This window comes from Mastigoproctus giganteus, chromosome 14 (assembly GCF_048544385.1).
Source record: "Mastigoproctus giganteus isolate SK-2022 chromosome 14, ASM4854438v1, whole genome shotgun sequence".
Lineage (NCBI taxonomy): Eukaryota > Metazoa > Arthropoda > Arachnida > Uropygi > Thelyphonidae > Mastigoproctus > Mastigoproctus giganteus.
In genome coordinates this window covers 76,141,389-76,154,952 of record NC_143588.1, presented here as the reverse complement: position 1 = coordinate 76,154,952, position 13,564 = coordinate 76,141,389, and the positions used below count along the sequence as shown (strand labels likewise).

Below are 13,564 nucleotides of genomic sequence, written 5' to 3'. Positions count from 1 at the left end.
ACAAATATATGGTGCACAGCTGCAACATTCAGAAGCATAGAATTTTTTTTTATTTTTTTGAGAAGAATAAAATGGTAATGTGAATGCAAAGCAATACATTAATTTATGCAGACATTTTTATAAAATGAGTTACAAAAACTAGGAATAGACTCTGTTTTTTTTTTTTTTTTTTTTTGATTTGGTAGTTGTTGGCGCATCGGCTTCTGTGGCCATATTGCACCTCCCAAGGTTTTTGCAGTACTTTGATCCAAGCCCGAGGCGGGAATCGAACCCGCGACCTTTGGGTTGCCGGGCAGGTACTTTACCCACTCGGCTAGCCTGGTCGGCTAATAGACTCTGTAGCTTGTAGGATGGCACACTTCCTGTGCTGCTCTGCAAGTCTCATGTAACATATTTCTCAATCATGTGGTTTCAAGATTCAATGATGTTGCATGCCCCCACAGTTCCGCAGCCTCAAATGACTTTTTCTATATGGGGATATCCAAAGGAAAATTTTTTGTGAATGCCTTCAAATATCAAATAAAATTAGAGTGATGGTGAAAACTTTTGTCACAGAAAATTTTCAGCATAAGTGTGTGCAATTCTGCCCAGACATGATAGGAGGGAGTATATGAAGAGAGCTTGATTGATCGATTTTCTTAGATTGTACACGGACTAACAGATTAACAATGGCCACAGACAGAGGTGAAACTGATTCCTGCATCGCTTCTATTGGAATGAGCAGCAGCCTTGAAAGCAAGGTGCTGGGGATTTCAATAACTGTTGGGAGTCATCATGAAACAAGTGAATACATCTCCTTTGATGAAGAAACACAGGCCACAAGTGGGGGAACATTTCCTAACATTAATAAATTCTGATTAAATTTGGTTAAAAAAGAAAACAACTCAAAAGGCTTAATGCTTATGCATTATACACTCAGTAATCACTGAGTGTATAATCAATGGACGCATAGCTTGCACACAAAATGTGACATTGTTGTACATGTTGACACTAATGACATTAAGAGAATGAGATCCATAGACTTACTTAACAAGTACAGGGCAGCGTTAAAAAAAAAAAAAGTCATGAATTAGGGTTAAAATTGAAAGTGTTTGCAATTCTGCCCAGACACAATAGGAGGGAGTACATGATGAGAGCTTTGTTAATCAATTCAGCTCTGGAGAGATTGTGCACATGGTCTATGCTTGTTAACACGAGAGACTATTTCTACAGGGATGGAATACACTTAAATAGAAAGGGTGCAAGGATATTTGCAGATGCTATCAAGGCAGTGTCAGGTGGATTGAAAAACTGCTGGCTTGGGGGGGAGGGGGGGATACATGGACTAAAAAATTAACAACTGCCACAGGCAGCAGTGAAAGTGATTCTTGCACTGCTTTTATTGAGATGAACTGCAGCCATGAAAGCAAGGTTTTGGGGATTTCAAGAACTGCTGAGAGTTATCAAGTAAATACATGGGCTGTTTTAGGGAAAGTCAGAACAGGTACATGTATACATGCATGTACACCAATGCTAGGAGTATAGTAAATAAATTTAATGAATTTGAAGTGACGGTCAAGGCATCGAATGCAGACTTTGTAGGAATATCAGAGATAGTGTCACTCAGATATACGGAAAGCAGAATTTGAATATGGGGAGTACAAGGTATACAGAAAGAACATGTATGTGTACCCTGTCTATGGTGGCTCCCAGACTTATGTCCATCTCCACCTAGTGTCACTGCGATGAAATACAGAAACTTTGTAAAACGGGCCTGACGTGTGGTTAATGAATGTATATGTAATGTCAGTGAATGTTCTGTAGTATGAGTTGTGAGTGTCAAGCCTCTTTGCCACCGGGGAGCAGCCATCACCTGGACAACTACTGCCCAGTGCCCGTCCTTGGAACGTGGAGACGGACCTTTTCGTGTATTTTATTGCATCCACTGGAGGTAGTGCAAAAAATCTGTGGATATACAGAAAGGACAGACAGGGTAGGGGGGGGGTTATGCCCTTAGTTAAGAAGCACATAAAATCTAAGGCAGTGCATCCAGTGGACATGGATGGCCAATGAAACGTTGAATCAGTTTGGTGTGAAATAAGAACTGAGAAAAAAATGAGTAGGAGTGTGTTATAGGTCTAATGACTGTGATGGTTACAGTGAACAGCTGTACAGAAAAACAGGGTGGGCCAGTAAATCAGAATGTCTTATAATGGAGGATTTTCACTTCCCAGATATTGTCTGTAACCTGTAGGTTGGAAACTCACAGACTAGCAAGACTTTTGTGGATTTACTGGATGTCTATTTTCTGCAGCATGTCAGAATGGCAACAAGAGAAAGTAATACTCTTTATCTGATTATCAGCAGTGATTATTCTTGCATTAAGAATATGCAGATAAAAGAACCACTAGGTATCAGTGATAACAGTGTACAGGAACTCCCTGACTTACGTAAGGGTTGTGTTCTGTGGAACACTACATGAGTTGAAATTTCCTAAATAAGCATTTAGGGAAATTCCACACTCACAACTATGCGCGCTGAATTTGATAGAAGCAAAAAAGAAATGTTCGACGAACATGTAAATATAATTATTCGATTTTTTTATCTCATGAGCAGGAAAAATTACAAAAGTGTACAAAATTTCAAAAAGAGAGAGGAGGCAGGCATAACATCAGCGAATTTTACCTTTCGAGCATCATTGCCAGAATTAACTCTCCAGCTGATAAGTACACTGATGCAGAAGTTGACGGCTGTGGAGATTTAGAAGGGGTTTTTTCCAACACATTACAAAATTTCTCTGCAGCTTCAGAATCGGCACTGGTGACTTCACAACATACTTTAATGTTTTGGAAACCAGCGCAATGCTTGAACTTATTAAACCACTCATTGCTTGCCATTAACTTGGTTTGGGGTTCACCGTACTTATCCTTAATATCTTCATAAATACTTCATGCTTTTGCTTGAATGGCCATTGGACTCACTTCTCAATCTGATTTTCCATCTATATTATTAATAGCTTTTCCATCTTTGATATAGCACCTGAACGCTGTTTTGTGCATCACTGTTGATCCTTTAACATGTTCTTTTATATGTGCACTGTCCCTTAAAATAGTATTCACTGTTGAAGCGAGACCTAATTCTGTGCAATAGGTGACAAACTTTGTCTTGCTTCATACTTCTTAATTAATTACCTTCATTTCTAAATCAATTTTGTTTCATTTCATTTCCTGACACTGCCAGCACTTGCACTTTCCGTTGGTTGCTTTCTCTTCATCATTGTAATAAGTAAATAGGATTGAAGAGAAGATTTCAGTGAAAGGGGAACACATTTCACCGTAATAACGTTATATTATTATTATTATTATTTGGTTTTTAGGAGCATTAGCAACTAAGGCCATATTGCTCTGGAGATATGCAGTGGTCATTCCCTGACCTTTCCGCATCCTCCATATTTGGTGGTCACGGGCTCGAACCCCAATGTAATCAAGAAGCGTGTGCTATGCGCTGCTGCTCCTGCCCACCTGGCTACGCTGTAATAACGTAAAAACTCACACAATTCCAGTTATTGGGATTATTGCAATAAGATTGAGTTTACTTCCTGCTTATAATAGATTGTGCTAACAGAAAAGCCCAATAAACTGGAAAGTACAAATTGTTTTTATTGTTTTATGGTAGTAACCTCCATAAATGTGTTTTAGAAAAATATCACAAAGGCATTCAAAATTGATTCTTAAAAATGGAACATATGATAACGATGAAAGTGTACCGCAATTTCCATTATAAAAATGATCTTTTAGAGAGATAAATAGCTTAGTTATATAGCAAAAATTTCAACTTCCGAGGTCTTGGAACGAATTAACAAAAAAAAAAAAAAAAAAGTGCTTGCTATTGGGTTCACATTACAATATTTTCATGATACCTCCATTTATTCCTACGGGATGCAAAATACGTTTCTGCGATTTTTTTAAGTTTGCACCAGCCAGCAAAAACTTACATAAAGTCGAATTTGCGTAAGTCAGGGAGTTCCTGTACTGACTGGGGATTTACTTAAAGATGTAACTATCATCAAGGGTAAAGGGAGAGGTTTTTGCTTTTATAAAGGTGACTACTGTGGTCTCAGACAGTTTTTAAATTCTATACATTGGGACCAACTGATGATGTTACCATCAGCAAATTCTAAATAGGAAGCATTCAAGGAATTTATCACAGAAGCTGCTAGGCTTTTCATACTAACTAAGAAATACTCTTCAAGGTATAGACCTAAATGGATGTCAGATAAATTAATGAGACTTGTGATGGAAGAAAATGCATGGGATGTATACAAAAATTACCAGGTAACATAGAAGCCTATGGCAGATATAAACTAGTCCATAATCAAGTCACAAAGGAGGTCAGGCAAGTGAAGGCTGATGAACTTTTGAGGATCCTCCTTGTGTTGCTTACAAACTGAATGAATATTCCACATTCACACGAGGAATTCTTTAGGGAAGGGGATGATTGTGTAATAACTGCTGGGGAAAGTAGAAGAGAAATTGTTGAAATTAAACATAAGAAAGGCATCTGGGGTGGATGGAATCTATCCAGTTATATTAAGGGAGGCAGCAAAGAAAATAAGCAAACCCTTAGCCATAATTACGAGAGTATCCTTGGGATCCTTGGCACATATCCAGTCCACATGAAGTATCCTTCATGTGGACTGGATATGTGCGAATGTATCCCTAATCCACAAAGGGGAATCTACAGGTGACGCGAGTAATTACAGACCTGTTAGTTTAGCTTCTATTCCAGGGAAAATAAGCATTCTCCTATAAAGAAGAGAGGATTTGTTAACAGTTAAACGAAGTAATGCAGAACCATTTAGACAAGACTGCAGTTTTACTTCAAACACAGCATGGGTTTGTTAAGGGTAAACCTTGTTTGACCAATTTGATTGCTTACTATGATGTGGTTACAGAGGAACTGGATGCAAAAAATAATTTTGATATCATATACAATGGATTCTGGTTATTTGGGACACATGGAGGAATATTATACACAGGCTATAAAAGTAAAGATATATTAAGCACAAATTTACACTTTATTACCATACAATTTAAAAATTAAATGATACATGAAAATCGGAAGAATATTTTCCACAAGTTAGCAAAATAAAAATAAATTTACGCTTACATACACAGCTTAATACTGCAATATGTACATACTAATTGATATTTCTGTTCACCGATTTTTTTGGGTTGTAAAATTTAAAACAATAAAAAAGATAAACAATAATAACAAAGAACATGGCATGCACAAATTGCAACTAACACGATACGTGCAAGTGAGATATGGAGTAACAAGTTTATGAAGCTTAAAAAATAGGAATGAAGAGAAGATTCTGAAAATTTATTTATGCTTTTTACATGACTGAAGATTTCAATGAGGGGGAAACACATTTCACTACAATAATGTAAAAATCCAAAGAGTTCCAGCTATCGGTATTGTCGCAAATGCAATAAGATCGAGTTTACAACCCATTTATAACACTAACAGAAAAGCCCAATAAACAGGAAACTCAAAATTGTTTTGTTTTATGGTTGTGACCTCCAGAAATCCGACAGGACCATGTGGTCTGGTTGGAGACAATCATAGGGTAACTCAAGTGCTGCAGTCTCCTGCCACGATTAAACGGCATGTTATTCCAATTAAACGAAGAAAACTCTGGCTATTTTCTCGATTACGTTCTGTTCTTTAAGATTTGTCCCAAATAAACAGCTGCCCTGATTAACCAGTGGCCTAAATAACCAGAATCCACTGTACTTGGATTTCAGGAAAGCTTTTTGTACTGTTAACATAAAAGCCTGTTGTAATTTTTGGTGCAAGGGCTACTTAGGCCATATTACACCTCCCAAATCAATTGATTTTACATAAGATAACTGCCTAGGGAGCAGTTAGAAACAGTCATACATTTTAATTAGTTTTAAATAGAGAAAGAATTCAGAGAGATTTGCTTCTTTACCCATGATGCTGTCGAGAGACAAAGTTTCTTGCATATGTGAAATGAAACTGAAAGAAGTGCGTCAGGCATTGTCAAACAAGCTGCATTCAAGGAGTATGTATTTTTCTGAAGTGGTTGCAGGCAGTTCATATACTGTGGAGGATCATTTCCTGTAAGCAGATAGAGATGTGCGAGGTGGGTATGACCTATTCAGGATCTGGCTAGGATTACTTCTTTTCTGTTTTTAAGAAGGCTAGATGTCTATACTTGTGGTTCAGGTTTTAGTTAGAATAGCTTGTTATTTGTTTACATTTTCCACAGAAGTGTCCATTGTTCCATACATTGTGTCTGTAATCAGAATATGGGACTAGATCATTTGTTGAGGCTATGCTGGAAGGATGCTTTGCAGCATCACCTGCACATCCATTTCCTGGAATACCACTGTGACCCGAGATACAGGAGAAGATAACAGTTTACCGATGCTCACGAAGACGTATCAGCTCATGTTTTATGATGTTTAATAAAGGATTGCAAGGTGTGGAAGTGCTTTTCAACGCTAAAAGAGCACTCTGTGAGTCAGTATATATTATGCTTTTATTTATTGACAGGAGTGAGATCTTTTTCAGAGCAAGCTTGATAGCATGGAGCTCAGCAGTATAACTGCTGCCAGCCCGAAGTGAAACTAAAACAGTTGTATTAGGGAAGACAGCAGCTGCAACTACTTGATTGTCAGACTTTGAACCATCAGTATGGATTAGAGGTGGGGAACCTTTTTACATTGGAAGGCCATATTTTATTTAACCAAAATACTATTAGGCCGCATGCTGAGAATTTACTATATATAAAAAAAATTATATTGTAAGCATATTTACAAATTTAATTACAGCCTGTTATTGTATGAGGAATTTACACAAAAAAATTGAAGACATTTATTTGTTTAGCAATGATGATATTAAAACTAAAAATGGACGAACTTAGACAACAAACCATTTAATGATTTTTTTGCAATGGCTTAATGCTAGACAGTAGTCTGATATTTAGTTCCAACATCACTGAGCTTAGTTTTAATTGGCCCTCCAAGTGAATATCCATCATCTGAGATATCAAGCTTGTTTTAATTTGTATCATATATGAAAATGTTGATTCACAACAGTAGGTTGTGCCAAACCAAGAAAGCATTCAACGAGGATGTAGATGTAAGTATTCATAATAACTGCACAATCCTACACCAACCGTTATTAAATAAAATAAATAAATAGCATTGTGTTATATTAAAATAATAATGATGCAAATAAATGAAATAAATAGAATGATATAATTCCACCGGATAAAACTGATAAAAAGATAACTGTCTGTACAATAAATTACGAAATTTTAAACTGCAATGATTAAATTACAATAAACAATGTAGATAAAACACAGGTTGATAAAAGCGCTAAAACACCATAGCTTTCAGAGGCATCCACCTCCTCTTTCAACAGTGAGGATTATCGTACAGCACATCCTTAAATATCAGCAGGCTCACGGGTTCTCAGCATGTGTTTCTACAGGAGCACGGGCAGTATTCTCCCTATGTGCACTGGAACCAGAAAAGGATCGGGAGCGTGCCAGGTGGAACTGCTCATCCTGTCTAAGAACTACCGCCTCGAAGAGGGGATGAAGGTGAATTCCCGTCTCTATTAATGGTATTGCTCTCAGAGGAGCAAATCCGCAAGCTCTTGAGCCATTTGCAGTCCCAAAATCTATGTGCCAAAATTGACGATAACAGCTTCGTCTTGGGAGATCTGATGGTACTCCTCCCAAAAATGTTCTGCCACAGCAGACTTCCCATAATCCGCAGTCTTGATCATGTTCATATGCTCCCCTAGATGATCTTTAAACCGACGTTTCATTTCACCAACATAACATTCCCCACAATCTGGGCACCTTATCTCATACACAATCCCACTTGTACATTCCCTTGATATGGGGTCCTTGAATTGTGACACAACTGTGTGCAACCTCCGCCCTGGCAGCTGTAAACAGCATGTTAGGCAATCATGCAATACCCGAGCTATACACTCAGTTAGGCCCAGATAGTAGGGAATGTGTGTGGTGGCAACTGGTGTAAACGGTTCTCTTCGTCTGTGCTCCACTTCTCAGATATATTTATCTATGATCCTTTCATAAATCCTTAATACCTATGTGATAGGTATTAAGGATTTATGAAAAATATGGTGCAGTAATGCAATATTTATGATAAAAGAGATGACAAAAAAAATCAGAACAATTTTATGCATTTTGCAGATCTAATAAAAGCTTTTGGTAGAGTTAAAACAAAAGATGCAATAGAGATCTTAAAACTATGCAAAGTTCAATTAATAGAAATAATAAGACAACACAACACAATAAGTGCATAATTAAAACAGATCAAGTAAACACAAAAGAAATAGAAGTAACTGAAGAAATAAGACAAGGAGACCTGCTGAGTTCTACTCTCTTCAGCTTAATAATGGATGAATTAATGAAGTAAATAGAGTAAATAAAAAATTAGAATAAAAAAGTAATCTGCTATGCAAATGCAATTCTAATGACAGAAAATGAAAACGGTTTTGTAAAGAATTCTATATCATTTTAATAAAAAAAAAAAAAAAAAAGCAAAGAATGTATAAAATGGAAAAATTTATCCATAGGCAAAACAGAGCCCAAAAACAGAAAAAGAACCATTGAGATGTAAATTAGAATTAGAAGGAACAAGTAATGAAATTGAACCATATAGGAATACAGATAAATAATTCAGGAACAAGAGGTTAAAAAAAAAAAAAAAAACAAGCATTAAAAGTGTGTAGAATATTGGGGGGGGGGGGCATAAATAATATAATTTGGAACAATCAAATATTTGTCAGACCTATAATAACATATGGAGCTGAGACAAGAGGTACAATAGCAAAAATAAGAAGAAATGAAAACACTAAGAAAAGTAACTAATAAAACATTAGGAGATAAAGTGTAGTGATAAAATAGGAAACAATGTAACTTATTAATGAGTGGATATATACAAGGATTATCCCAAAAGTATTGTACAAAAGCAGTTAATTTAAAATGAATTTATTTTACAGCATAATTTACCTTCAATGTAGTCTCTTTCATGCCTTATGACTGCTTCAGGTAATTTTTAATTGTCTGCCAAAGTAAATCTGCCTCATGCATTAGGTCATGGCTGCAATCAGTGATTCTAAAAATAGAAATTTTTTTCCACACAGTGGTTCCTTGAGCTTGGGAAACAGACCATAATTTCAATCAGGACTATACGAAGGTGAGGTAGCAATTCCCACTTGTAATCAGTGAAAACAAACTATGATACAAGGTCTTGTGTTATAATGGAATAGGAGCACACCAGTTTCCAATATCTATGGCTGCTTCTGATAGATTTTTAGGTGTAATTTCTGATGAAGAAATGTTACATAATATGACAGCATTTTGAGGCATTCAAATCTCTGAAATCGATGGATTATTCTATGAAAATATATTAGATAGAAGGAAAATTGCTATCTCCATCTTTTTACTACAGCTAGAAAAAAAGAAAAGTAAACAGAGGAATATAGAAGAATGTGTAGAACAGAAGCAGTGCTGTCATTCCAATTCCCCCCATCTTTCTATAATATCCTATGAGAAAATGTAAAATGAAAGAATGTTTTAACACTGTCTTAGCTTTCCAAATCAGAACCAATTTCGCCTTTTCAACAGGTTGTCTTGGTACTGCATTATTTTTCAACAAGTAAATTATTTCTTCCTTCTTGACAGTTAGTTTAACAGTAATGTCACCTTGTCAGTATGAGTGGGCACAGGATAACAGAACCTGTTATATTATTCAGTGTTGGTAAGATAAAACTTCATGAGTACCATGCAGCGCTCAACGTACCACACAGTAACTCTGATAAAATCATTTTATTGATTAACATTCTTTGCCAGCTGATCAGTTGTTGCTACTGATCTCTGATAAAACAGCTCAGTGAAGCAAGGCTTCTTTTAAACAACTCTTTTGGGAAAGAAAAGTAATACCAAGGTGACTCATTAAAAAGTTCAAATTGGCTCTGGCTGAAAGAGCCAAGCCCATACTGAAGGAGTTATTGTGGAAGAACAGAAACAACACTGTTTCTTCTATCCTGCATATTCCTCTACTTCTTACCCCCCCCCTTTTAAAATGGAAAAATGTAGAGAGCATTTACTTTGCCTGTGGCTCACCCAACTTAAAATAGCCATTGTTTTTCATTCAGTGCAATTTTTGCAATGAATGAAAACAGTCAAATTACGCAGATGTTAGACTAATTATCATACGTGATCAATTCAAAACCTACAAATATTTGGTTATGACTTCTGCTAATATTAACTGCTGCCCAAATTATTTCAATACAAGTAGAACAAACTTGAATCCTAGCTGACTACGATAAATAAACACTATAAATATATGAAAACAATATACATTCAGTTCCTCCTTTACGAGTTTTCGCTTTACCAGTTCCCTGCTTTGCAAGTATTTTTTTTCCCAAGTATTATTATTAACAAAATCGAAAATATGAACATTAATTGCAAAAAATGGATGTTAAACATTCATAAATACCGCATTTCAAACAATACAATGTACCCCACTTTATCCGTTCCAGAGACACCATGATATCGTGAAAATATCGTAATGTCAACCCAATAACATGTTTTTTGGTAATTTATTCCACGACCTCAGAAGTTGAAATTTTCACTATATAACTCTCTAAAAGTCACCTTTATAGTGTAAATTGTATGTTACCAATTCAACTTATTAAAATGCACTATACTTTCATCGTTATCATATGTTCCATTATAAGAAACAATTTTGAACGGCTTTGTGATATTTTCCTAAAGCACATTTCTGGAGGTCATGACCATAAAACAACAAAAATTATTTGCACTTTCCGGTTTATTGGGCTTTACTGTTACTGCAAACAATTATAAATAGGTAGTAAACTCCATGTTATTCCATTTGCGAAAATACCGATAGCTGGTTTGTGTAGTTTTTTTATGTTATTATGGTGAAATCTGTTTCCCTTTACTGAAATCTTCAATCGCATAAAAAACAAATTTTCAGAATCTTTTTTTCCTTTTTTTTAAGCTTCAAAAACTTGTTACTCCATTCAAATCATGTTAGTTGCAATTTGCACATGTCGTTAAAAAATGTTTATGCATGCTATTGGAATTTATAAAGAAAAGAGAAGATTATCTTGGAAACAAATGCCTCTTGAAGCATTTCTGAAGACGACGACTCCTTGTGCAAAAAACCAACGAGTGCCGAGCCAATAACGAGTGATCAACGAATGTGTGCATTTAGTCGATGATGGTGATGAAGAATAAACATTCTTTAACATTTGTAAGTCATAAATAATTTCTTTATTATTATAATTTGCTTTATTTTTACAGGCTATGTTTTCATTTCTTTGGATAAATCAATCAATGTTTAAACAAACTAATTAGCTAACTAATTTCATTGTTGAGAACATAACCCCTATTTTTAACATTATGTCTATGGGAAATAAATTCCTGCTTTACGAGTGCGCACTAGGAATGAATTAACTCATAAAGCCTGGAACTACCTGTATACTTAAGGAAACTAATATAGATATAAGCCAAGCAACATCTGAGGGTATTATTTATTCAGTAAAATTACTTACATGAAAGAGAAGGTGTATAATCCAAAAAGTCAGTAACAAAATATGTTATTTCTGGTAGAGTGGGCTCAATATGTTCTTTAAAATATTCCATAGCCATTGTAGATAAATCAAACAATTCATCTGTAACCTTATACGTACGACTCAGATTTGGTGTTTGTTTTACATATCGAAGAATTCTGTAGACTTCATCCAATATCTAAACATAAATATAATCCATATTTTACATATGCATTACTAGCTGAATAATTCTTTAGTAGAATTTAACTTGAACTGTGTCATCTTAAGAAAAAAAATTGAATCACTAAATGTACATATTTAAGTGTCACAGCCCAATCAGAGATTCGTATAAATCAGACTAATAACAATTTTACAAAAGTTCCAACAGAAAATAATTTTCTTCCTACCCTCAATAATTTTTCAATTTCTTAGTCTGGTTTCCAGTCTTTTATAAAATACAGTGTAATAACTTCATCCAATAATAACTTCATCTTACATGAGCCAATTTCAGGAAGAAATATAAAATTACTGAAATTATAGTGAAACCTCTAAGTTGCTATCACTGTTTTATGTATTGCCATGACATGAAGAGAGTGGATTCATTATCTTGGTAATGTAGCCACTCTCTGAACAGATACTATGCAGAAAAAAAAAAAAAAAAAAAAATTGGAAAACAGTGCTTTCCTTCTTCAGTACCAAAACAAGGTTTCATAAGATTTGAGAGATTAAAATTACATAACAAATAGCACACGAGATCATGAGCTTTCTTCTCCACTCTACTTTACTAAAGTTTTGCACCTGTGTGTGTGTATTAAAAGAAAATATATTAACATAAGAAGCAATCTTCAATAATCTTATATCAAAATAAAATGAACACAGTTAAGTGGAGTGAAACATTGCAAACAAGATTTGGAACTTAAGATGGAGTGTTAGAGAGGCTTAAACTGGCCAGTTATAATCTGAAATGTGTTGTGAACAGTGAGTTCAAAATGTCTCACCATTTACATGTGGCCAGGTTATTATCTTGACAGTCAAAATATATTGCACATGATTTAATGATGTCCATTAGATCTGTGCAAAATATCACCAATTTCCAAATCTTGTGTTAAAATTACTCACAAGGTGGAATGACCTCCATCAATATTATTGTATGAAGAAAGAGTATTTACCCATGCGGTTTGTTAAGAATCCATACAAAATCTTGCAACCACTGCTAATTCTGTTGGAATAAGCAAAAAATAAATAAAAATCTCTTTTTTTTTTTGTCACATATAAAAAGGCAAAACAATATTAAACTCTCATAAATAAAAATGGAACAATGTTAAAATTAAAACTCAGTTTAATATAAAACTGAAAATAACAGAATACAGAAAAAAAGACAATATAAAAATAGTATTTAACAAAAAATGATATTTACAATAAAAAGAGTATGTGTAATAAAAATAAATTTATGCATGCTAACATCATCATAAAAAAAATGTAAAACTGAAGGAGCTTTTGACTATATGTTGTTGTTATCAACACTACTTTACATGTGGCGAGCTCTTAAATGGAGCTACTAGCCCAGCTAGGCATGTTGTGAACGTGTAATTTCTCCCATCACAAGCAAATTAACTGAACGCATTTCCTTCAGTGATGTTTTTAATCAATTATCAATACAATTATGTAGCTGTGTGCTGGTGTATAGGACATACCTGAGACATTATTTCTGTCTACAAAAAGCCCTCCCATAAATACAGGTCACTACTTATGCCTGTTGTTGTGCACCAATACATAGGGATAATATCATACGGTCTTTAATGAACAAGACTTATTCACATTTAATACAAACTGTTGCTAGGGTGCTGCATAGATGATATTAAATGCATAAAACTCCCTGGCTGAAAAATGCAGTCAATCTGTACAAGGTTTAAGACTTATATCCCTGATT

At 34.9% G+C, this 13,564-nt stretch overlaps 1 protein-coding gene across 3 annotated transcripts in view; it reads right to left on the bottom strand.

Annotated features, from left to right (window-relative positions):
• The window catches only part of dmpd (F-box protein dampened), a 158,255-nt gene that overhangs the window by 21,348 nt on the left and 123,343 nt on the right, over positions 1-13,564 (bottom strand). For all 3 annotated transcript variants that reach the window (XM_090388227.1, XM_090388228.1, XM_090388229.1), the window contains exon 5: positions 11,638-11,833. In XM_090388227.1, coding sequence (XP_090244353.1) covers positions 11,638-11,833 — 196 coding nt within the window. The remainder of the gene's footprint in view (positions 1-11,637; positions 11,834-13,564) is intronic.